We start from the raw sequence: 22400 nt of genomic DNA on the forward strand, positions 1-22400 counted from the left end.
CGTGCAATCAATCATCAGAACCCAGAACAGGTGGAAGACGGGGGGACTATTTTGCCTTGTGCTGAAGGGAAAAGCAGGTCTGGGAATAACATCACCCAGCATTTGTGTGACAGTAGAAGCCCCTTTTTCCCCTTTCTCCAATACCACGAACGCCACGGCTTTCCTTGCAGAGAGCAGGAGCATCCCGAATGCTCTACAAGAGCTGAGCTCTTTTGTGTTCCTGTTTCCTTCTAGAACACCAAAGTCCGGGCCAATTTTGGGTCTCATCAGTTTGCCTACGTGGAGGGACAAGCCCACCGAAACGCCGCCGACCTCTGCATCGACCTGGCAGAAGAGATCAGTGCCAACTTTGAAGTGCTGCCTTTCGCCATGGCCTCCGACAGCGACAACGACGCCGGCACCAGTAGTGCTTCCGATCCTGGACCTCACGGGCCTCCTTGCAGGATCGCGGCCGTGGCCACCGCTCAGCAACGTGAGGCTCCCCTCTGCCTGCTGCTTGTCCCGCCCCTCCCTGCCCTCCCTCGCAAAGCAAAGTCAGAGTAACGCAGGAAGGATATTGCTCAGCGGTGGCGTTCTAGGGGAATCTCTAGAATAGGAGATCCCAACAGGCACGTTGCCTTTTGAGACCAAAGGCTGAATTGTCTCCTTTTGGAGACAAAGGGTCCCACTTTATCAATCAGTCATCAAAATATATCTAATAGCTGCTAACCAGCATGGCCAAAATGTAGGACAGGACAGGATGGAATCAGAATAGAAACAGAAGCAACAAAAACAAGAATAGAAATAGATTAGAACTAGGAGAGGAGAGGAGAGGAGAGGAGAGGAGAGAATAGGAGAGAATAGAATAACATTAGAATTAGATTAGATTAGAATTAGATTAGAATAGAATAGATAGGATAGAATAGAATAGAATAGAATAGAATAGAATAGAATAGAATAGAATAGAATAGAATAGAATAGAATAGAATAATAGAATAGAATAGAATAGAATAGAATAGGGGATAGAATAGAACAGAACAGAACGGGATTCTTCTTATTGGCCAAGTATGACTGGACACACAAGGCCTTTCTCTCTGGCGCAGAAGCTCTCGGCGTCCATACAAGCCACAAGGGATGAATCATGACCACAATCATCGTACAATCACCCTACATCACGAGACACAAACAACCACGGGACGGTCTTAAGGGGCTAAAGGCTCTGGGTCGTGGGGGAGAGAACTGCCCCTCCCTTAATGCTCTGTCCCCCCCCCCTCTCCCTCCCTCTTTCCAGAATACGACAGCGACTCCTCTTGTCATTACAAAACGGAGCGCAGCTACGAGAACTTCGTCATCTCTGGACCAGACCTTCACCCTCCGCCCATTGCGGATGACGAGAGCGACGATGACGACGACGACGACGTCCCCCGGGTGAGCGGAGCAGCCGGGGGGGGGGAGGGAAGGGGAAGGGGCCCCGCTGTCCTTTCCTCGTTGGCGGCTGGGCACCGCCTTGCCCCCTCAGCGAACCCCCCCCCCGCCTCCCTCCCTCTGCAGGAGGACCACTACGCCCTGCTGGTGAAGGCCTGGGAGACCAAGGTCTTCCCCACAATTAGGAGGCGCTTCCGCAATGAAGCAGAGAGGAAATCCGGCTTGGATCAGATTAAGGGAGCCCTGCAGTTAGGTAAATGCGGACCCGTCTCCCTTTGGAACGTGACCCCAGCCTCCCCTTCCTCTTCCTCTTTCTTTCCTGGGTGTTACCCGAGAGGCTTGGGCGCGTCTGCCGGGAATTCTGGGCAGGGGGACCCTCCCCTCGGCCCACCCCGTCTCTTACCGATCCTGGATTGGAGGCCAATCCAGAGGCTGCTTTGCATTTCAGGGATGGTCGACATAGCGCGGCAGACGGTGGAGTTCCTCTACGAGGAAAACGGGGGCATCCCTCGCGATCTCTATCTCCCCACCATCGAGGACATCAAAGACGAGGCCAACAAGTTCACCATCGACAAAGTCCGGAAAGGTGCACCTGCTTAGTGACCAGGAGGGGCTTTGCATCCGTCCGTCTCTGCCCACCTGGGGGCTCGTGGGGAGAGGGAGAAATGGCCCCCTTAAAAGGGCTGCTCAGAGGCCCTGGCACTAAACCTCCCCTCCCCCCTCCCCCCCTTCCCCCTCCCCCTCCTTCTTCCAGGTCTGACAGTCGTGACCCGCTACCCGGAGAGCAACAACGTGGCCACCAATGCCGTGGCAACCGCCCTGCCCAAGTTTGCCATCCGTGGGATGCTGAAGACCTTTGGACTGCACGGTGTGGTCCTGGACGTTGATTCGGCAAGTAGAGAGTCGCTGTTGAGGCCAGGAGGGGGAGGGGGTCCTGGGCACCCCGTGCTAAACGTCTTGGGCAACGGTGGAGTTTGTCCTTCCAGGTGAACGAGCTGGTGCAGGTGGAGACCTACCTGCGGAGCGAGGGGGTCCTGGTCAGGTACTGGTACCCGATCGACATGCTGGAGCGACCCCCGGCTGGCTACAGGAGGACGGCCACCAACGGGCTGGTTTCTTTGGACAACTCGAACATCCAGATCCACAGGTGAGCAGCTATTCGATCCATTTAGACGTCCACGAATGTTGAGGGTGTGCAGTTGCTCCTCGAGGGCACCAAAACGTCCCTTGGAATGTGCAGTTCTGGGCGCATGTTGGCCTTCCTCCTCCTCCTCCTCCTCCAAGCAGTGCCGCTGGTGGAGAAAGTGTGCTTCAGAAAGACCCCCTGGGTCTCTTTCAGGGAACTCCTCCGCTGCGAAGCCGTGCTGGCCTGCCTCTACTGCCGGATGGCCCTGCTCAACATCTTCGCCCCCAAAACGCCCCACATGTTCACTCAGCTCTTCAGCGTGCGGGATATCACCCTGGAGCACCTGCAGCTGCTCTCCAACCAGCTCCTGGCACCGCCCCTTCCAGGTAGCCCCGCCCCCTCCCAGCCCTGTCGGTGAACGGGGCTCTGCGGCTTTGCCCCTAAACCCGTCTGCATATGGAAAGAGACCCGCCCCTGTCGCGGCTGGGCTGCGAACCCTGTTGGTTTTCACAAGGCCAGAGAGTTGAAGGGGGCCTTTTGTTTCCCTTCTTCCTGCCCAGATGGCACCATCTGCTCCACGTCCATCCTCTTGGCCCAGTCCCTCCAGCACTCCATCCACTCCCAGAACTGCTCGGCCACCGAGCTCTTCTACCAGGGCAACGCCCAGACGGTCCAGGAGTGGCTCACCATCGCCATCGCTCGCACCCTGCACCAGGGAGAGGAGAGCTTGCTTGACCTGACCAGACAGCTCTGCTGCTTCCTGCAGGCAAGTTGGGAGGGGAACCAGCACAGCCTCCTCCTCCTCCTCCTCCTCCGCTCGCTTCCCCGCTCCTTTGGGGGCCTTTTGGGGTGCAATCGGTTTGTTGTTTGCACTCGATCCAGCTTTGCTTTCTGCCTTCAGAACGCCCCTGAGCAGTTCCCCTCGGAAGAGTTCCCCATTTCTGAGTCCAAAGTCAACATGGACGTCCATTTCCCCGGGGCTGCGTTTGTCATCGTGTCCTGCAAGGAGAGCCAGGCTGGATTCCGCAAAGAGTAAGTGGCCCCAGCGGAGAACGAGGTTGCTTCTCCTCCCCAGCTGACCCTCCTCAACGGTGCCAGAAAGGGAAGCTTGCTGGCTAACCCTATCCTTGCCTTTTCCAGCTCGTCCCTCTACAAGGCCCCCTGGGCCCGGATCTTGCTCTACGGCCTGGGCCACAAGGTCAAGAAGAACGGCCAGCTGAACCTCATCGAGGCCGTGTGCTACCCTCGGGACGCTTCTCCCACCAACACGGGCCTGACCCCACCGCCCACCACCAACCAGTATCCTTCGGTCATCATCTCCACAGACAAGGTCCACATCAAACTGGGTACGGTGGGAAACCAGAACTTTGGATGAATGGCTGGTACAGGCTGGCCAGGAATTCCGGTTCCGATCCATTCGAGTTGAGCCAGGGGTCAGGAGAGTCTCTGGACATAGCTGGGACAGAGCTACTTTCATTGGCCCAGACTTTCCAGTCGTGTTGGGAATGAAGAGATGACGCCCTTGTTTTGGGGCAGGAGGAAGGATGCTGGGTGCTGGTGTGTGTCCGATATTTTGGTGCTTAGGTTAGCCTCCTCTTATGGAAATAGCATACACAGGGGGAGCCGTTCCAAGCCTAAATTCGGCCAATAAGCTCTTCTGCTTTTCTGGGTCTCCATTCAAGGCGTGTCCCCACCTCCTGGTGCCGTCCTGGTCCTGCACTCCCTTCCACTGGAGTTCCCCCTGGCCGTGGCATTCGCGGAGCAGCTACTGGCCTGGAAGCAGGAGGACGGAGAGGGGAGGTCCGAAGACGAGCAGGACGCCATCCCTGCCTCGGTGTTCCTGCAAGTAGTGGAAATCCTAGGTGAGAGGAGAAAGGGGTCTGCGGTGCAAAAATGCGGTTTGGGGGGATTTCATGGCCCTTGAAAAATGGCAGCAATAGAACGGTCAGCTGAAACAAAACGGGACGTTGGCAGCACAGAAGCGTAGAGACCAGGGGTGTCCAACCTTGGCAACTTTAAGACTTGTGGACTTCAACTCCCAGAATTCCTCAGCCAGCTAGCTGGCTGAGGAATTCTGGGAGTTGAAGTCCACAAGTCTTAAAGTTGCCAAGGTTGGACACCCCTGGTATAGACCCTGGGTGAAAAGGAATTGGCCACCTGGCCCTTGTTGGCAGTGGGATCTACCCGCTGCCGTCCAAGGAATCTGCATGATCCCAAGAGCCCCCGAAGGCCCAGGGGTGGCCGCAGCCTCTTCCACAACCCCCTTTGGGCTCCTGGGAAGATTCAAGGGCTCGGCCACTGCACCCCTCAGGTGGCTGGAGCTAAACTCGGTTGGCTTCCAGTTAAGAGCCGTCTGGAAGCTTCCCAGCCTTGAGTCTGGCATGACGCCCATTTCAGAGCTGATGCGGGTGAAAAGTCCGGTGTGTTAATCGGGGGGCGTCTCCCTCCAGCTGAGCTTTAAGCAACCCCCCGTCCCCCCCCGTCCCCTTTCAACGCTTCCAGGGAACTTCCTGTGGACCACCAGCATGGCCCCCTGCGTGAAGGAGCTGCTGTTCCACCTCCTGGCCGAACTGCTGCGCAAAGTCCACAGCCTGGAGCAACGGAAGAGCCCGGCGGGCCTCTCCTCCTCCATCGCCCTGCAGCTCAACCCTTGCCTGGCCATGCTGATGGCGCTGCAGTCGGAGCTGCACAAGCTCTACGACGAGGAGACCCAGAGCTGGGTGTCTGGGAACGCCGGGGCCGGGGCCGGAGTGGGGGGTGCCGACCAAGGCAGGTTCTCCACCTACTTCCACGCGCTGATGGAGGCCTGCCTGGCGGTGGCCGAAGTGACCCTGCCGGTCAACATGGGCATCACCACCAACGTCATGTCTTCCACCAGCGGCCCGAACCTGAGCGATTCCTCCTCCTCCTCCTCCTCCTCCCCGGGCAGACCCCCAGAGCCCCAGCCTCCTCTCCAAGAGGAAGAAAGTGAAGATGAAACGGGAGAAGGCGGCGCCTTCTGGGAAGCGTTCCTCCTCCCGCGCAGCCGACACGGACCCGGCCCTGCTGGCCATGGGGGAGCAAGCCGGAGGACATGCTGTGGTTCCACCGGGCCCTCACCCTGCTCATCATCCTCCGGCACCTCACCAGGAAGGACCCCCAGGGCTTGGGGGTGACCAATGACGCGGTGGCGGATGCCTGCCAGGCCCTGGTCGGGGCGACGGCTCACAGCCGCCTGCTGGTGATCTCCGGGATCCCCACCCACCTGGAGGATGGGGTGGTGCGTAGCGCCATCCGCAAGGCCTGCAACGCCCACGGCGGCGTCTTCCGGGACGAGATCTACATCCCGGTGCAGGAGGAGCTGCCCAGGAAGGCCAAGGACAAAGCGGAGGGCGGGGAGTGCCGGACCGAGCTGGAGAAGCCGGTGGTGTCCAGCAGCGTGGACAGCTTGGACGTCAGCAGCTCCAGCAGCGTCACGCCGGCCATGAGCGTCAGTGCTTCCGCCTCGACCAGCCAGGCCTCGCTCTGCAGCTCGCAGGGCATCTCCCGGACGGTCAGCGACATCTCCGTGGACCAGTTCCAGGCCGGCCTGGAGGTGGCCGTCCCGCCCAGCCTGCTGGAGCCGCACGGGGTCTCCAGCCAGGAGAGCTTGGACCTGTCGCTCTGCAGCACCGGCAGCCTGGGCAGCCTGGGCAGCTTTGGGGAGCAGCTGGACAACGGGGAGACGGCGTCGGCCTCTGACGTGGGCTCCCTCTACACCGTCACCTCGCTCGGCAGCCGGACCGCCCCATCCAGGCCCATCAGGGGCTTCGCTGTGGTGGAGGTGAGGGGCCTCGAGGCAAAGGCCAGCCATCCTGGAGCGCAAAGGACTCTGGGGGCCGTTTCCTGCCTGTGCATTGCAGGGGGGGGGAGGGGAGGGAGGGAGGGGGAGGGATGGAAGGAAGGGGAAAATCTAACGGCCTTGGATTGTGGCTGATGACTTGGCAGCTGTTTCAGACAAAAGAGCAGAATGTGACTCTGGGAAGATCAATTCATTAGAAACGAGTCTTTTTAACAATCAAGTTTTTCTTATTTCAATCTACACATACACATCGATACATAAATAGAGTGGCACCGATACATCATACAATTTAATACAAGCAAAATTAATAAAACCAACCATATCTCTCGATACCCATCTTTGCATTAAATTATAACCCTTCATTGCTTAATTTTTCAACATTTCAATACTCTCTCCTTGTGCCAGTCACCACATCATTTAGACATAGCTAGTAATTTCATTGTTCAATTTCTTCTCCTACTTTTTATTTTTTAAATAAAAGTTCTCACGTGGCAAGCAGTGTGGTTCCAGGTTTCACATCTCAGTACAAACATGGCCATAGTTACCTATTCATTCGTCTTACTTATTCTGCTTCATATCACATTATTCCTTATTAACATTAAATTCATGGAGCTTATTTGATAGAAACAAGCCCTTCCTGAACGAAACGCCTCCTTTGCCAGCTCTTTCCTGCTGCTTATAAAAATAGCCTCTTGCCAGGAAAAGCAGGCTGGGGAAGAACTGATGCCCTCTGAGGGGCCCCAAGAGGATTGTTCCCTGCTCGACTTGCCCAGGCCGGCTTCCAAATCACTCCCGCCTCGGTTTCCTTCAACGCAGATCAGATCCCGGGCCAAGATCGAGAAGATCCGGGCCAGCTTGTTCAACAGCAGCGATCTGATTGGCCTGTCCACTCTGGACGGGGAAGAGGAGCTGATGGAGATGTCCTCAGAGGAGATTCTGACTGTCTCGACCGTGAATCAGAGCTTGTTTGATACCCAAGGGAGCCCCGCACTGGAAGACTACTTCGGTGACAAAACCATCAAAGGTGGGTCTGGGTGTGGGTGTGCGTGTGCGTGTGCCACATTTACAGGTGCCTTGTGCACCACTGGGTACGCAGGAGGGAGAAGGACCAAGAAGGGAAATCGAAGGTCTGGGGAGTTTGTTAGAATCCACGAACGGCGGCGATCCTGGAGTTCTCCAGTCCCAAAAGTTGCATCGGCTCCAGCCTCGAATCGGTCCCACAGAGGAGAGCTTTGGTGCAAGCAAACCCCTCAATCCGCTTGATTTAAGGCACAGCTTTTTCGTGAGGGTCAAGTGGCGTCCAAGGCAAGATAGCGGGAAACGCCTCTTGCGACGACTTCGCTGTTCTTTGCCACAGGGGACAAGCTAGTGCCGGGCGCCCGCGAAGTCCTGACGGACATCTTTAAAAGCTGCCTCCATTCCGAGCAAATGCTGAGCCTCTTGCCGGCCAAGCCCACCAAAGTGATGGAGATTTACCTGAGCAAAGAGCAGATCAACGCCCAGGCGCCCGGGAACCTCTTGCACACCTTCTTCACCCACGTCCGTCCCCCCAAGAAGGCCCTGGAGGATCAGCTGACCCAGGTGGGCGCCCTGCCCTGCCCCGAGGCAGCCTTGCTTGGTGGGAGGGCAGAGTCTGGCCTTGGTCCACCCTCCTGAGCCAGACTCCCCCGCCTAAAATGCCGCCTTTCCCCCTTGAAGATCCTCAGGAAATACGGGGTCCCCAGGCCGAAGTTTGACAAGAGCAAATACAGCAAGGGGGGCAAAGAGCAGCACCCCGTGAAGGTCGTGAGCACCAAGCGTCCCGTCACCAAACCTCCAGCCAAGGAGAAGGCCGTGCTGAACAGCGTCAGGTGAGAGAGCTCTGCCTTCCTGGGCACCCGCCACCCACCTCCACCCAGGAGGGAACGGGGCGACCCCAGGAAGCTGGCTCCCTCCTTCCCTCCTTCGGGAATTCCTGGAAGTTCGTCTGAAGGACACGGCGGGTCTCGTCCCTTCCGTCTCCCTAACGTTGCTCTGGCCCAGACTGGACCTCTCTCTCTTTGTCCCAGTGGGTCTCCTTGGGGGAGGGGAGGGACCTGCCTGGAGTTGTGGCCCCAAGTACAAAACGTGGTGGTGCGAGTTGAGTTTCTCAGAGGGACCGTTGACCAAGATGCTGCTTATTCCTCCTTTAGCAGGACAGCCCTGAGTGAGAAGAAGCCAACGGTGAAGGCCCGGTCTCCAGAGAAGGGAAAACCTGAGGAGAAGGACCCCGACAAATCCCCACCAAGAAGCAGGACGGTAGCTCAACCCGCTCTCTTGGGCCTGGGGAGGAAACGCTGGGCTTTGGGTTGGCCGGAGGGGGGTTGTTCCGTAACTGGCAGGGATTGGCCAGTGGGGGGGGGCTGTTCTGAAGCTGCCTCAGAGCCCCAGAGGGGCTTTAATTTCAAAGTGAATAGAAATCCACGTTGGGTTACATGTTTTCGGTATCGGAGGAAGCGGCTGTGACGGAGAAAGCAAACGGGGGCTGGGGTTTACACCAACCCCTGGATGTGTCCATGCTGACGTTTGCGTCTTTATTTCCCTTGGCGAACGATTTTAGCTCCCGAAGAGAAGTATTTGACCCTGGAGGGATTTCACAGATTTGTCATTGACCGAGCAAAGCAGGACATCCGTAGCGTGTGGCGAGCCATCCTGTCCTGCGGTTACGACCTCCATTTTGAAAGGTAGGGGAGCGCGCACCTGTCGGAGACACTTGCAGCCACATAGGGGCTGGTGGTCTTCCTCTGAGCCCCCTTCCTCCTCGTTCCCCCAGGTGCGCCTGCCTCGACGCCAGGCACGCCCAGAAAGCCTGCCGCAAGTGGTCCTTGGAGATGGACGTGGCCCTTGTCCGGTACATCAACCGGCTCTGCCGCCACCTGGCCATCACCCCTGCACGGCTGCACCCCCACGAAGTGTACCTGGACTCCGCCGATGCAGCTGACCCCCAGGTCTCCTGCCTCTTGAGTACGTGCAGGACTCTCCCTTCCTCCCTCCTCCTCGGGGGATCAGTCCCCGTGTCTCCTCCCCCCTGTTTTCCGGTAACTCCTGACCGCTGTGCTCTGTCACAGGCATCCCCATCGAAAGCCTCCGCCTGCGGTTCGCCTTGCTGCAGTCCCTCAACACCACCCTGGAGACCTTCTTCCTCCCGCTGGTGGAGCTCCGGCAGACCAGGGTGTACCCCAACAGCATCGCCGCCCTTCTGCAAGAGGCCAAAGGTCAGGGCTTGGGCGGATGAGGGGGGGAGGTCCCTAAAGCCGGTGGAGACCACGCGACCACTCTTGATGGCTTTCTCATCAGGCTGGCTCCCAAGGCCAACTTCTTGACAGGAGAAAGATTGGATTGGTTTAATTTCGGTTAACTTTAGACAGAGATGGAATGGACGTGGGTTTTAGTTTTTCCCCACCTGCTACCTTTGAATTGTGGATTCTGGAAAACCACCTGAAGTAGGGGGTGCAAAGCTTCCATTTTATGAAGGAAACCAAATGTTAGGCATCCAGAAATTGTCCACGGTGATTAATCACTCCGAGACAAATACAATCTCCAACTGATTGATTAGGAACAGCTCTGGTACGTCTATGGGAATTTCCAAAACTGAAAGTCATTTTCAGCACACAGTTCATTAATCACGAGAACCAATTAACTGCAGGTGGAATTTTTTAATGTGACATATGAAATAACCTTGAACTTTCCAACTCCTCCACCCACCCCACTTTCATTCCTTATAACATTCTTGGCAGCTGAATCTCAGAGCTGACACCAACGTTCATATTGCAAAAAGGCAGAATAAGCGTATTGGTGGAAGCAAATGAAAAATAAGCAACGTTTTTTGGTTGCCGTTCTCTCCGGGATGGCTAATCCCATCTGCAGGCCACCAACGCAGAATCCGCGGAGAGATGAGTAGAAATAGTGTCAACCGTGCAAAGGGAACGGATCGTCTGGGAGGGGAGAAATGGCTCATGTATTCCAGGTTGTGAGGTTGTCTCTCAAGGAAGGACTGTGATGCTTGGTCTGTTCCTTCAGGACTGATTTTTTACGACACGAAAGTGACGGTCTTGAACCGCGTGCTCAATGCCACAGTGCAGAGAACAGCTGATCACGCAGCCCCAGAGATCACCTTGGACCCCCTCGAAATAGTGGGAGGTAGGCACTTCAGGGGAAGCCCCCCTTCTTCTCTGCTCCTCCTGAGCTGGGTGGGACAATCGGAACTTCACAACCGCCGACTGCCGTTGTCAACCCGCCTTCTCTTTCTGCTCCTCGCCAACAGGAGAGATTCGTTCTTCAGAAAATTCCTATTTCTGCCAGGCTGCCCGGCAACTAGCTTGTGTCCCATCATCACAGCTCTGTGTCAAGTTGGCCAGTGGAGGAGACCCCACTTACGCCTTTAACATTCGCTTCACTGGCGAGGAGGTTCACGGCACAAGTAAGTCGTTGGCTGGGAGGTGGCTGGCTGCTCAAAATGTGGGGAGTAACTGTCTGAACGTTTCAGCTGGGGTGTGGCCCCCACTTGTTCCCTCAAAATAAGTGCTTGTTTTTCTTCTCCTTTTTAATGTATAAAGTGTCCCACTGTATTCCCCAGTTAATCTGAACATCCCTGTAAAATATGGTGGGCTCAAAATAATGTAAAAAATGGCTGGTGGATAATTTAAGTGAGTTGTTCAGAAGGCTGAGGCTCTGGTTGGTTGGTTGGTTGGTTGGTTGGTTGGTTGGTTGGTTGATTGGATGGATGATTGATATTGATTGATTGATTGGATGGATGGTTGATCAATGAAATTCATTTCCCATTGATCATTGGGGAATCTGACAAGGAAGGTATTGTTGTACCCACACCTTGCTTCTAGACTGATCTTCTTGACCATTGGATTAAAAAAAATCTGGCTAAAAGAAACATTTTGTGACCAGTGTCATCCATGTGTCTTCCAGGTGGATCTTTCCGTCACTTTCTTTGGCAGGTTTGTAAGGAGCTCCAGAGCACGTTGCTGTCCCTCCTTTTGCTGTGTCCAAGCTCATCGGTCAACAAGAACAAGGTAGGCCAGCAGCTGCCCAAGGCCCACAGAGCCCCGTGGCTGGTTGTGAAGCTGCAGCCAACTGGCATCAGTGGGGACTCTTCACCCCCTACTAGCCTTCTCGTAGCAGAGGAGCCGTGAAAGGTTTCCCACAGCATCAGGCTAAGACGGTCTTGCCAACTAATCAAGCAAACTGTAATTCCTCAGAAGATCTGGGCTTCCAAACCGATGCCCCTTTTTCTCATCCCCAGGGCAAATACATCTTGACCCCCAGCCCCATCAGCTATGGGGAGGAACAGCTGCTGCACTTCTTTGGGCAACTCCTGGGCATTGCCATCCGGGCTGACGTCCCTCTGCCTTTGGACCTCCTGCCCTCCTTCTGGAAGATCTTGGTAGGAGAACCACTGGAGCCAGATGTGGACCTCCAGGAGGCTGACGTGCTGACCTACAACTACGTCAAAAAGTTTGAAAATGTACGTCCCTTGTGGTGCTGTATCCTCTTCCCCAGCCTTGATGGGGCGTTGTGACTAAAATTTAAATTCACGTATGATGATGGCTCTTGGGATAAGGACCCATTTAGCCACTTCACAAGCTTAGTCATAAATTGCAAGGCCTGTCCGTCTTCCGGAGCAAAGCAGAGAAATAAATTTAAAAGCCTGTTTCATTTCATTTTGGGTTCATCCTAGTGCGCTTTCTTCAAATTAACAGACGTGGTTTCATATATGCTGCATTCAGACCTCTCCATCCTAGTGAAGAAACCTCTTGTCTCCACTGTCTTAGCTGAACGACGAAACCGAGCTGGAGGCCCTGTGTGCGGAGATCGCCACCCAGCACCTGGCCATGGAGAGCCCAGACAGCCCCAACAAGCCCAGCTGCAAGTTCACCTACGTGACCATGACCGGCGAAGAGGTGGAGCTGTGCGCCCGAGGCAGGCACATCCCCGTCGTGTGAGTAGCAGGAGGCCTCGCCTGTGAGCCGAGGGCCCTCGAAGCGCCCCTGAAGGCATCCGAGGCCCGACGTGGGTCTGGGCTCCCTTCGCCTCTCCCTTATTTATGGGCTGGGGCTTGCAAGGCTCAGGGTGAGCAGGAAGGGGCCCCGGGGGAAGGGAGAAGCCTGAGCGTTAAGCAGGAGTACGAGCCATGCGGGGCTTCCTACCCCGAGGAAAGAGCCTCTCCGTGGACCCCTGAACGCATCGTTCTTTCCAGGTGGGAGAACAAGGACGTCTACGCGGCGGCCATTCGCAACCTGAGGTTGCACGAGCTGCAGACCGCAGAGTGTGTGATGGCCGTGAGAGCCGGCCTGGCCTCCATCATCCCGCTGCAGATTCTGACCTTGCTCACCCCCTTGGAGATGGAACTGAGGACTTGTGGGCTCCCCTACATCAACCTGGAGTTCCTCAAGGTAATTTGAGGCCTTTATGGCCCGACAGGAAGAAGCAGGAAGAGCCTGCAGGAACCCCTGGGGGCAGGGTTCAAGGAGACCTTTTAGGCCAGGACTTGTGGACTTCAACTCCCAGAGTTCCTCAGCCAACCTGGATGGTGGAGAATCTCCTTAGACCAGGGGTCTCCAGCCTTGGCTATTTTAAGACCCTGGCTGAGGAACTCTGGGAGTTGAAGTCCACAGGTCTTAAAGTGGCCAAGGTTGGGGACCCCTGGATTAGGCTCCCGAGAAGAGGGCAGCTGCTCGTCCTCCTTCCCTCCCATTCATCTTTCACCCCTGCAAGTTATTCGCAGGAGAGTCGAGACCAAAACAAGAACCGGCTTAGTCATACTAGACCACCGCAGAGAAAACTCCAGTCCACCCCAGTTGACTAGAAACCGCAAAGTGAGGAGCCCCAGGGGGCTGAAGGTGTCTCTCCATCCATTAACTGGCTTCCCTCCTTCCGCCTCTCCCCCCTTGGCCACCCACAGGCCCACACAATGTACCAGGTGGGGCTGATGGAGACCGACCAGCACATTGAGTTCTTCTGGGGGGCCTTGGAGATGTTCACCCAGGAGGAGCTGTGCAAATTCATCAAGTTCGCCTGCAACCAGGAGCGCATCCCCTTCACCTGTCCCTGCAAGGATGGGGGGCCAGACACGGCCCACGTGCCGCCCTACCCCATGAAAATTGCGCCCCCGGATGGCACTGCAGGTACCCTTGTTTCCTGGTGCAGAGATGGACGGGAGGGAGTCATTCAGCAGAAAGAAAAAAAGGGGGTGTTGGCTGAGCCAAACCACGGGGGTTCGAGGGAATTGGGGGCCCAAGGTTGGTTTGGCCCTTGTAAGAGTTAAGCAAGGGGGTGTATGTGTGTGTTGATGCCTGCTTGGTGTAGAAGGCCAGTGTGACTCTGGTTCCCTTTGTCCTTCCTTGGCAATGATCATTTGAAGCACAACTTGGCCAACTGCTTCATCCTTGAGTAGCACACTTATCTGAAGTCAGATAGCAGATAGCAGAGAGGGAGAGAGAGAAAGATGGAAGGGAGGGAGGGAGAGAGGAAGAGGGAGGGAGGGAGATGGAGGGAGGAAGAGGGAGGGAGAGAGGGAGGGAGGGAGGAGAGGGAGAGAGATGCAAGGCACTAGAGCTGCGCCTAAAGCCCCCTTCCAACAGGCGCTGAGTCTCCCCCCCCTTCCTGTGATCCCCGACAGGCTCCCCGGATTCCCGGTACATCCGCGTGGAGACCTGCATGTTCATGATCAAACTCCCTCAGTATTCCTCGTTGGAGATCATGCTGGAGAAACTCCGGTACGCCATCCACTATCGCGAGGACCCTCTCAGCGGCTGACCTGCTCCCCTCCGAGGGAGGGCCCTTCAGAGGACGCACCGGAGAAGCCGAGCCACGACCAGGCAAGAGCGGAAGGTGAATTTGCTCCTTGCCTTCCTTCTTGCGATGGCCTTCGTGGAAGACTTCCGCTTCCTCTCCGTAGACTTCTGGGGTGGTGGGACTCGGCGGCTGCTGCTGCTGCTGCTGCTGCTGCTGCCTTATGGAAAACTTAGCCCGGGGACCGAGGTTTAGCAATCCCGGGGGATCCCCCCCATTTCGTCCTCATCGGAAAGGAGCTCGTGGCCAAAGGGAGATTCGGGGATCGACCATGCGAGGGGAAGATCTTCCATCGCCATTTCTGAGGGCGTCGGTGAAGCAACCACAACTTGTTTTGAGGGATGGAGGCGTAATGTAACCCAGCTAGACAAGCGGCAGCGTTTTCTCACTTTTTGCCAGGGTGGGTCGGAACTTGTTTGGGGCCACTTCACACATTCCACGGTGGGGTGATAAACAGCCAGTTGCCATGGTCTAAAGAACGGGGTGGGGGAGGGGTGCTGGTCTTCCCGCTTGATGGGCTCCGGTCCAGTTGGCCCCAAAGGTTCCACCTTGCGCTCAGAAATGGTCCCTCCGAGATTCCCTTTGGCATGTGGGAGGATCCCGGGCTCTTCCTTAGCAAAAGATGGAGAGGATCCACCTGGCTTTCTGGCTCTCGTTCCCACCGAGGGTTTCCAAGGGAACTCCCCAGGCGGACGCCACGGTGGCTCTCCTCGCCAGAGGCGCCTTGGTTTCGGAGGACGCGCCAAGCACCCCCGTCAAGCCTGCCTCGGATCGAGCCGTTTCGGGGTCGCTTTCGAACTCAAGACTCCAAAGGCTATCGGGGAAAGCGCCAGCAGCAGGAGGCTGCAAGCTGTCCTCTTAAAGGCAGCCGGGAAAGGAGACGCTGTGCCGGTCCTTGGCGCGGAGGAGCTGTATGTCTTGTATATTCCTGTGAATACTGTTCATCCTTTGGCCCGAGGGATGTGCGGATGGAGGTTGGGGGCGAGTGGGAAGGCGCCGGGCGAGGAGTTGAGGTGGGAGGGCTCCAGCGTCACCCTTGCGTAGTCGCCCCTTTGAGCCCGGCCCGTCTTGGGCCCCACCGGGTGGTGTGGCTAAGGAGAGGCGGGGTGGGTGCATCCGGAGAAACCCGGTTAGAACACAGGGACTTGAACACAGTTCCATCCACAAAAGATGTTTTCCAGAGATTCAGGGGAGAGGGGGCTTATGCATCCGAACCCCCCCCTTTCTCCTCTTGTTCAAATACCTCAGAGATCCCTTTCAGTTGCCACCTGGGCGGATGCCCCCCCCCCAGAGACCGGCAGCGTGTCCAGAGGGGCCGGCCTTCGAAGTGTGTGTGCTGTAAAGTGACTTGACGTATATTTATTCCAATTATTTATGGTTGCATTTAAGGAAAAAACAAAACAACGGTCTTCTATGGTGTTTACACCCCACTTACTGTAAATTGAGATTTTGAGGGGAGGGGGAGACTGGGCACTCCAGGTCTCTCCCCCTTTTCCTCTGCATGGGGGCTTCCTTGGCCAGAGCAGATCAGGGCAAATGGAAGGAAGCTGCTCAGCGAGAGGGAGCAAACTGTGAATAAGGAAAATGGGTCTGGGGGCTTCTGGAGTCCGCCGGGCTCGCTGCTCCAACTGTCCGAAGTAAGAAGCTGCCCCTTTGCTCTGGACCCCGGGGGGACTGGGAGACGTTCCTTCCTCTTGACTTGAACGGTTGTCCTGAATGTAAAAAGCTGCCCCCAGAGGCAGCGGAGAACCTGGGGGCATTTTCAGCCGAAGCCCCCCCCCCCCTTCAGGATCCGTCTCCCTAGGGGTTTTACTTCCACGACTCACCCACCCACCCGTGGAAGGGCTTGGGGGGGGGGCAGGCAGGCAGCCTCTGGGACGGAGGGGAATCCTGCTCCCGAGGAGGAGGAGGAGGAGGAAGCCCCGCGGACGAGCTCTCCTTTGGGGGAAGACACCCCGAGCTGCCCTGCTCCAGCTCACTTTGGGGTGGGTTTACTGCACTGTATTCTTTTTTTTTTTTTAATTTATATTTACTTAAGCAAGCGTGTAAATATTTTGTATAAAAGAGAAAAAAGCGAGCCAAGGGCCGCCCCTCTCGGGCAAGGAGGACTCTGGCGTTTTTCCTTCTGCCTAGGGGAGACTGGCTGCCCGGCTGACCAGGCGTTTGCCGTTCTTCCTTTCGTTAATTTATTCTCCGCTTTTCAACTCTCCCCCCACAACTCTGGCCTCAAGAATATTTAAAAAAAAGAAAACCCCCCACCGCAGCTCGTCTCTGTAAAGCCCACCACAGGCCTCTGCCCTCGGAAAGAAGACGGCGAGGTCGGTCCCCCTTGTTTTTAAGAATTCTTTGGCTTTTCTTGTACTTAATAAATGCTGACATTTGGTGGACGTGTCCTTGAGGCAGCTCTGTTCTTGGGGAGCCTGAGCCACAGGAGGGGAGGAAACCGGCCAAGGAGGGAGGGGAGGAGGTTAGAGCCTCCAACTGCCAACAGCCAACCCCCGTTTCTGCTCTGGGCCGGACTCGCACCCAGGGTCGTGTGAGCCTGGCCTTAATGAACGTGGGCCTAGAGAGAAAGACAGGATGGGCTAATAGGTACAAACTTTATTGTAAGAAATTGAAAAGTCTCAAAACACACAAAAGGACGCAGCCCTCCGGCTCCTCGGAAGGCCCGTTTCAGCTTTTAAGGCCCTGCGACTGAACACCAGGGAGGAGACCCCCGGGGGGTCATGGGGGAGGGGGGAGATTTCCTCCTTTCACATTGAGTGAAAAACTGGGCTGGGGAGGAGGAGAAAGGAAGAGGCGGGCGAGGGCAGGGAGGGACGGAGGGACACTCCTAGCAGCAAAGTTCGAACTCGGCAACTACTAACTAGCCTGTCTACTCAGGCCTTTGGAAAAGGGGGCAGAGGGGGGGGGGAGTTGGTTCTCTACGCTTGCAAAGAGGAAGCGTCTGCTCAAGCAAAAGGTGTTGAGCCCCCCGGAACGCCTCGGCCCTCTGCACCCCCACCTGAACAGCAACAAAACATGGCACAACTGACAAAGCAATCACGGGATCCTGCCGCCGCCGCCTCTGTGGCAGGTGTGGAACTCCTGCGGAGATCTTGTCATGAAACCCAGGTCCTCGTGCCGGAAGGGAGGCAGGAAAGGGCGACCCTGGACATTCTCCCCTCATTCTCTGTCGGGGTTGGCCGACTTCACTTGCCAGGGTTTTGCCTGGAGGCGAGAAAAGGCCAGAGGCCTGAAGGGGGCGCTTTGGAGAACCAGGCGAGGGGCTCAGAAGCCGGACAGGGGCTCTTCCGGCCTCCCCAGAAGACGCCAGGTCTCTTCCCCGCCTCATGATCCAGGGGGGAAGAGCTCAAGGGGGCTGACTGGGAAAGGCACCTGCAAGGCCTCGGTGGAGCAAGAAATCCTGAGCTCAAGCACAAAGGGGGGCCGCGGTTGAGACATGCAGCGTACCCTCTAAGCAGAGATTTTTCTGAACCCATGAAATTCAAGCTGTCTCAGACTTTGCGAAGGGTTCAGCTCCTGTCGCAGGATTGGTTTCTTAAAGCCTCCCTCCCTTGCCCAAGAGGCCACCGGCCAAGCGCAGCCCTTACCTTGGCGTTGTTGAAATGGGGCGGAGCTGAAGGACTTTCTCCTCCTTCCTGTCTGATGCTAAAAGAGGGGGAGAAAAACAGAGGGAGGGTGGAAAAACAAAACTTCTTTTCAAGGTTGTTTTAACCCCCACCCTCCACCCCCCTGGAAACAGCTGCCTCTTCCAGTTGGGACCAGAAGGCAAGAAGTGCAGGTTCCCTCCCATCCCCCCTTAAGAAGGAGCAGCCCAGATATGCAGCCATCACCCCCATCAAGAAGGTTCTGGTTCTACCGTAAACGGACACTTGGAAAGCTGGCGGCGACTCGGGGGCCCCTACCTTGGGCGAATGGGGAGTGTAGCAGGGAAGCTTGGGATGTAGGTGCCGGGAGCGTAGTCCGAGGGGGGGTATCTGGCAGGCAGAGGGGCGGCCACAGGGTCGCTCGGGCTTCGGCCCGGGGTCCTTCCTTCGCTGTCTCCCAGTTTCTTGGGCTTCCTTGCCTTGGAAAGAGCAGCCGCATCCTCCCTCTGTTGGTTGTTGGGAGCGGCCGGCAGGAAGCGCCTGGCCGCCACCTGGGAGTGGCTCCTTGGAGCAGTCTGGAAAGGCTTCCTCTGCTGGAGTTGCTCCAGGTACTGTGGAGAGAGCTCACCTGGCGCAGGAGGGAGAGAGGGAAGACCTCTCAGGGGCCACCAGGGAAAGAGGCACAGAGGAGGCGCAGGGCCTGAGCCCGGGAGACGAAGGCGGGCTCCAAACTCCAGCAGGAGGGCTGAGGGACCCCCAACGATCCTCCCTGCCCGCTTCCCCACAGCCCAGTTAGGGAGCCCAGGACCGACCATCCTCCTTGGTGGATGCCCAGAGGAGGGCTCTGCAGGGCCTACACCAAGACTGGACCGGCCTACCTTGGTGCCGGACGCGTCTTCTGGGGAGCTCTGGAGACTCGGTTCCCACAGAGCTTTCCACCACTGGAGACCCCGACTGTACAGGCATCTTCCCGCTCGAGGGGGCGGTTGGTGGGCGCAAATCACACTGGTACTGGGTGGAGAAAAAGGGCTGCCAGTCAGGGCCCCCCCCCACCCCACCGCACCCCTGAACCCAACAGGGGGGGGGGGGCTTCGTGGCTGCTGCCTGCATACCTGGTGGTGGAACAGGATCTCTTCCTCTAGCTGGACCCCGCAGAACTCGCACGGGAGCAAGAGGCTGTCCTGGATGCCGGGCTGGGGAGGAAACGTCTCTCCGCTGCCCACAGAACGGCTGCCAGGCAGCTCTCCCCACAGGCCGCTCAGGCATTCTGTCGGCGGGGGCAGGTTGCTCCTCTTGCTGAAGGAGGCCAAGGCACTTGCGGGGCTGCAGCCCGTCTGTCACAAGTAGGGCAGGAAAAGAAGGGAAGCGGCCTCTTCCAACTTGCCCCAGCAGTTGTGGGCCCATTGAGGGGGCGACGAGCAAGGGCGGAGTTGAACAGGGGGCGATGTTTTCCCAGCCCCTCTTCCTTGGTCAGCTCCCCCTCTCAGCCCCAGAAGAGCGGGACACCCCACCTGGTGAAGGATCAGGTCTCCCTCGGGGAACAGCTCCTCACAGAATTCACAAGGCAGCAGGGTCTCCGCTGAAGGGCGAGAGAGACACAACTCAAAGCTGGATTACAACCACCCGGCCGCCATCTATCTCCTCCTTCAAAGTTCTCCTCACACCGAGATAACTCCTCCGCCAAGCCCGGTGAGCCACCCAAGGGCAGTTGAGGCTGCTCTTCAGTCAAAAAGAGACAGGAACCCCGGGGGAGGAGGGGGCAGGGTCCTTGGGGTTCTTCCCATAGCTTGCCCCTTCCTCCCCTGCCATCCCTGGAGAAGCAACCACGAACACCCACGTACTTTTGGGCCTGTTCAGGTTGTCGGCCGCCACCAGCAAATCCTGAGAGGGGTCCCTGGAGTTCTTTGCTGGTCCGGCCTGGGGGCAGATGTTCTTCCAGAGTTCTCTGTGGAGCTCGGCCACGCTGGGTTGGCCGAAGCGGTTTTCCTGCTGCAAGCTGAGCGCCAGCAGGTAATCCAAGTTGTAGTCCGAGTCTCCGTCCGCAGGCAGCGGGGGGGCCTCCTTTTCCAGACGAGCTTCAGGGGACAAACACCACACAGCATGAGAAGCAAACCTGCCGCCCTCCCTCCTCGCAGCAGCAGCAGCACCAACGCAGAGGAGATGCGGCTTTCAAAGCCTCTGGGGGGAGAGAGCGCCTCCCACCCCACCCTCTTCGTTCAAAGAGGCCATTTGGGCGAGGGGCACGGAGGACCAAAAGGACAGCAAGAGGGGCCGTTTGGCACTTTCCTCTCAGGGCCTTTACCTCGACTCCGATCTGGCTGGGAGGGGCCTCGGTTCCTCCAACTGGACTCCCTGGGCAGCTGATCACCCGAGACCCAACTGTGCAGCTGGCTCTCCAGGAACCTGTTGCCCCTCAGTGGCGACTCTCCGGCAGAGTCCGGCTGCAGGACGTTCCTGATGGTCTGAACGTTTCGCCAAGGGGCCTCGGGGCGGAAAGGGGGCTTTGCCTGGCCGCCCGGCTCTCCCCCCCCGGCCTTCTCCCCGCAGTCGATGGGATGCGTTTTCAGTTCTCGCAGCATGATGTTGCGGTTGCATCGGACGCATCGCTCGGTCCGGGCCCCACAGTAATCTTCGTGGTCCTGGAGCTTGCAGAAGGCCAGCTCAATGTCACAGTGTTGACAGGCAACAGGCCGCAGGGGACACTCGAAAGCCTGTGGGAGGAAGGCAGAAATGGCTCCTTTCAGCCCCGAAAGTAGGTTGGGAGTGGAATGTTTCATGCACCTGTTTCAGGAGGACCATCCCGCCACCGCATTACGGCGAATCTTTTGTCCCCCAAAGCCTTTCGGTGGACAAAATCAGGCAATGATTAGCTTACTCACTACATGATCCTGCAAGAGTCCTCTGTCCATTCTCATGCTGCACTTACAGACAATCTAGGGGTCGAAAGAAGTGCAGATCAGAGCCAAGCTCGCAGAATGACGCCTGTCTCGTCCAGAGGAGACCCGAGGACGTCGTGGAGGAGGGGGAAGCAACCTGGTGTGGTCACCTGTGCATGCTCTTGTTCCTGGTGAGTCCTCATTTCTGCCTTGGGGAAGGACTCCTTGCAGAGGGGACAGACCCCGATGTTCCGGCTGCAGTGAATCTCGTGGATGGTAAAGTTTGCCAGAGGAATCTCTTTTTGACTGCAAGAGGCACAGGGCACGTTGCTAGGCCAAACTCCTCTCTCTCTCTCTCTCTTTTTAAGGGTATTGGGACAAACAGAAACTCTAGTCACCCTTTTCTTAAACCCAACTCCCTTCTGCTATCTGAAAAAGCACAGGTTTGAGTGGCTGGGCATACGCGTACACACACACACACACACACACAGACACGCAGACTAGCAGAGGACAAAAACGTTCACATTGCTGGCCCTTACCAATTGTTGCACAATTGAGTTTCACTTTCCTGTTCTGCCACTGCAGCCATCTCCACTGCTGTTCCGGGAACCTATTTTTTTTTAAAAAAGGACTTTTTTCTCTTGATGTTTCGCTAGCAGGCTTACTCATTCTGCTCCTACTCGAGAGATTCTCTCCTTCACCAGCAACCTCCCTGCCTCCTTCCTGGCTCCGAGGGCCTGGCCTTACCTCTCCAGGGCCCTTCGGACAGCACGGAAACCCGCTGAACCGGAGGGCGGTGCAAAGGCCTGGTGGCAATGGGAGGCCTCAGTGCTGCCTGCCAATCTCTGCCTCCCACACGGGCCAGAAGTCAACGGTCCACACTGACCGGCCGCTCTTTCCTGCCCCTTCTGTGCTCCCGCTGCCCATTGTGGCGGGGCCTGGAATCCAGCCCGGGGCTTCTGGCCCTGGACGAGGGTCGTCCTTACCCACCTGCCCTCCTGCCCAGGAATGAGGAGGGGGCTATCGGTCCCGTCGTCCGCTTCCTTCTCCGTCAGGTCCTCAGGAGGGGCCCAAGGCCAACGTCCCACTGCCCCAGAAGGACTGGAGTGGGGAAGACAGGCCGCCTCCCTCCAGGGGTCTCTTCCCAAAGGCTGCTGGCTCCAGTCTCCGCTCAGGGGGGCTGGGGGGCGAAAGCGAGGCTTTGAGCGCTGTTTGTCTCTTTTCCAACAAGGCTCGGCCATGGGAACGTGCCAGTCATTGGGGAGGCGGCCTCAGCGCCCCCCCTTCCCCCAACCGCAGCTTCCGATCCCCTGAAAAACCGTCGGGGCCATTTCCGCGGGGGCTGGAGGGTAGCCAAGGCAGGGCTGCCCCACCCGGCCTGCCCCGCAGGGCTGTTGTGAAGAGGGGAGCCCTTAGAAGGCCCCCATCGGTCCCGAAGCCCCCCCCCCCAGCCCCCGCCGGCCCGCCCGCCCGCCGCTCACCCGCCGGCCTCGTCTCTCTCCTCTCCTCTGCCAGCCGCGACTCGAGCCCCGCCCTCCGCCTCGCGATTGGCCGCCGTTGAGGCCGTGAGCGCCGACTGGCCGGATTGGCTGCCTGCCCGCCTCGGGGCCCAAGAGCGCCCGCCTCCTTCCCCGCCCTTCTCCCGGTTCACCGACGTCACGCGGGCAGGCCGCGCCCCCGCCCCATCGCCCCCACCCCCCAGGCAGCCAGCCAGGCGGAGGGGCAGCCGGGACACTAGTGTTTCCCCCCCCGCTGAGCGGCTC

At 57.5% G+C, this 22400-nt stretch overlaps 2 protein-coding genes across 4 annotated transcripts in view; one reads left to right on the forward strand and one right to left on the reverse strand.

The window, feature by feature from the left end:
- Window positions 1–16554, forward strand: part of HECTD4 (HECT domain E3 ubiquitin protein ligase 4) — a 50315-nt gene extending 33761 nt beyond the window's left edge. The window contains 30 exon segments of the mRNA XM_087942903.1: window positions 235–472; window positions 1271–1407; window positions 1531–1657; window positions 1853–1990; window positions 2159–2295; window positions 2391–2551; window positions 2744–2916; window positions 3091–3296; window positions 3432–3562; window positions 3671–3876; window positions 4213–4392; window positions 5033–5459; window positions 5461–5583; window positions 5585–6332; window positions 7167–7374; window positions 7708–7931; window positions 8049–8200; window positions 8522–8604; window positions 8607–8627; window positions 8929–9052; window positions 9142–9332; window positions 9437–9583; window positions 10389–10508; window positions 10633–10788; window positions 11289–11392; window positions 11623–11844; window positions 12152–12318; window positions 12577–12772; window positions 13282–13504; window positions 13999–16554. Of these exon segments, the coding sequence (XP_087799029.1) occupies window positions 235–472; window positions 1271–1407; window positions 1531–1657; window positions 1853–1990; window positions 2159–2295; window positions 2391–2551; window positions 2744–2916; window positions 3091–3296; window positions 3432–3562; window positions 3671–3876; window positions 4213–4392; window positions 5033–5459; window positions 5461–5583; window positions 5585–6332; window positions 7167–7374; window positions 7708–7931; window positions 8049–8200; window positions 8522–8604; window positions 8607–8627; window positions 8929–9052; window positions 9142–9332; window positions 9437–9583; window positions 10389–10508; window positions 10633–10788; window positions 11289–11392; window positions 11623–11844; window positions 12152–12318; window positions 12577–12772; window positions 13282–13504; window positions 13999–14135 (5607 nt within the window). The 3' untranslated portion in view covers window positions 14136–16554.
- Window positions 16555–16754: 200 nt separating this feature from the next.
- On the reverse strand, window positions 16755–22156 carry TRAFD1 (TRAF-type zinc finger domain containing 1). 3 transcript variants are annotated; one of them, XM_087942904.1, is made up of 12 exons: window positions 22119–22156; window positions 21177–21247; window positions 20808–20943; window positions 20641–20694; window positions 20064–20472; window positions 19603–19836; window positions 19273–19340; window positions 18874–19095; window positions 18640–18772; window positions 18080–18389; window positions 17765–17822; window positions 16755–17381 (listed from the first exon to the last, which is right to left on the reverse strand). In XM_087942904.1, the coding sequence occupies exons 2-12, from the start codon at window positions 21224–21226 to the stop codon at window positions 17337–17339; spliced, it is 1719 nt and encodes a 572-aa protein (XP_087799030.1). In that variant the 5' UTR covers window positions 21227–21247; window positions 22119–22156; the 3' UTR covers window positions 16755–17336. The 3 variants fall into 3 exon arrangements, with proteins under 3 accessions (XP_087799030.1, XP_087799031.1, XP_026544982.2); XM_087942905.1 differs by having other exon boundaries at window positions 22011–22156; XM_026689197.2 differs by having other exon boundaries at window positions 21628–22156.
- Between the last annotated feature and the right edge of the window lie 244 nt (window positions 22157–22400).

This window comes from Notechis scutatus, chromosome 13 (assembly GCF_049901735.1).
Source record: "Notechis scutatus isolate UNSWTSFEM ecotype Mainland chromosome 13, rNotScu1.2, whole genome shotgun sequence".
In the NCBI taxonomy this organism is placed as follows: domain Eukaryota; kingdom Metazoa; phylum Chordata; class Lepidosauria; order Squamata; family Elapidae; genus Notechis; species Notechis scutatus.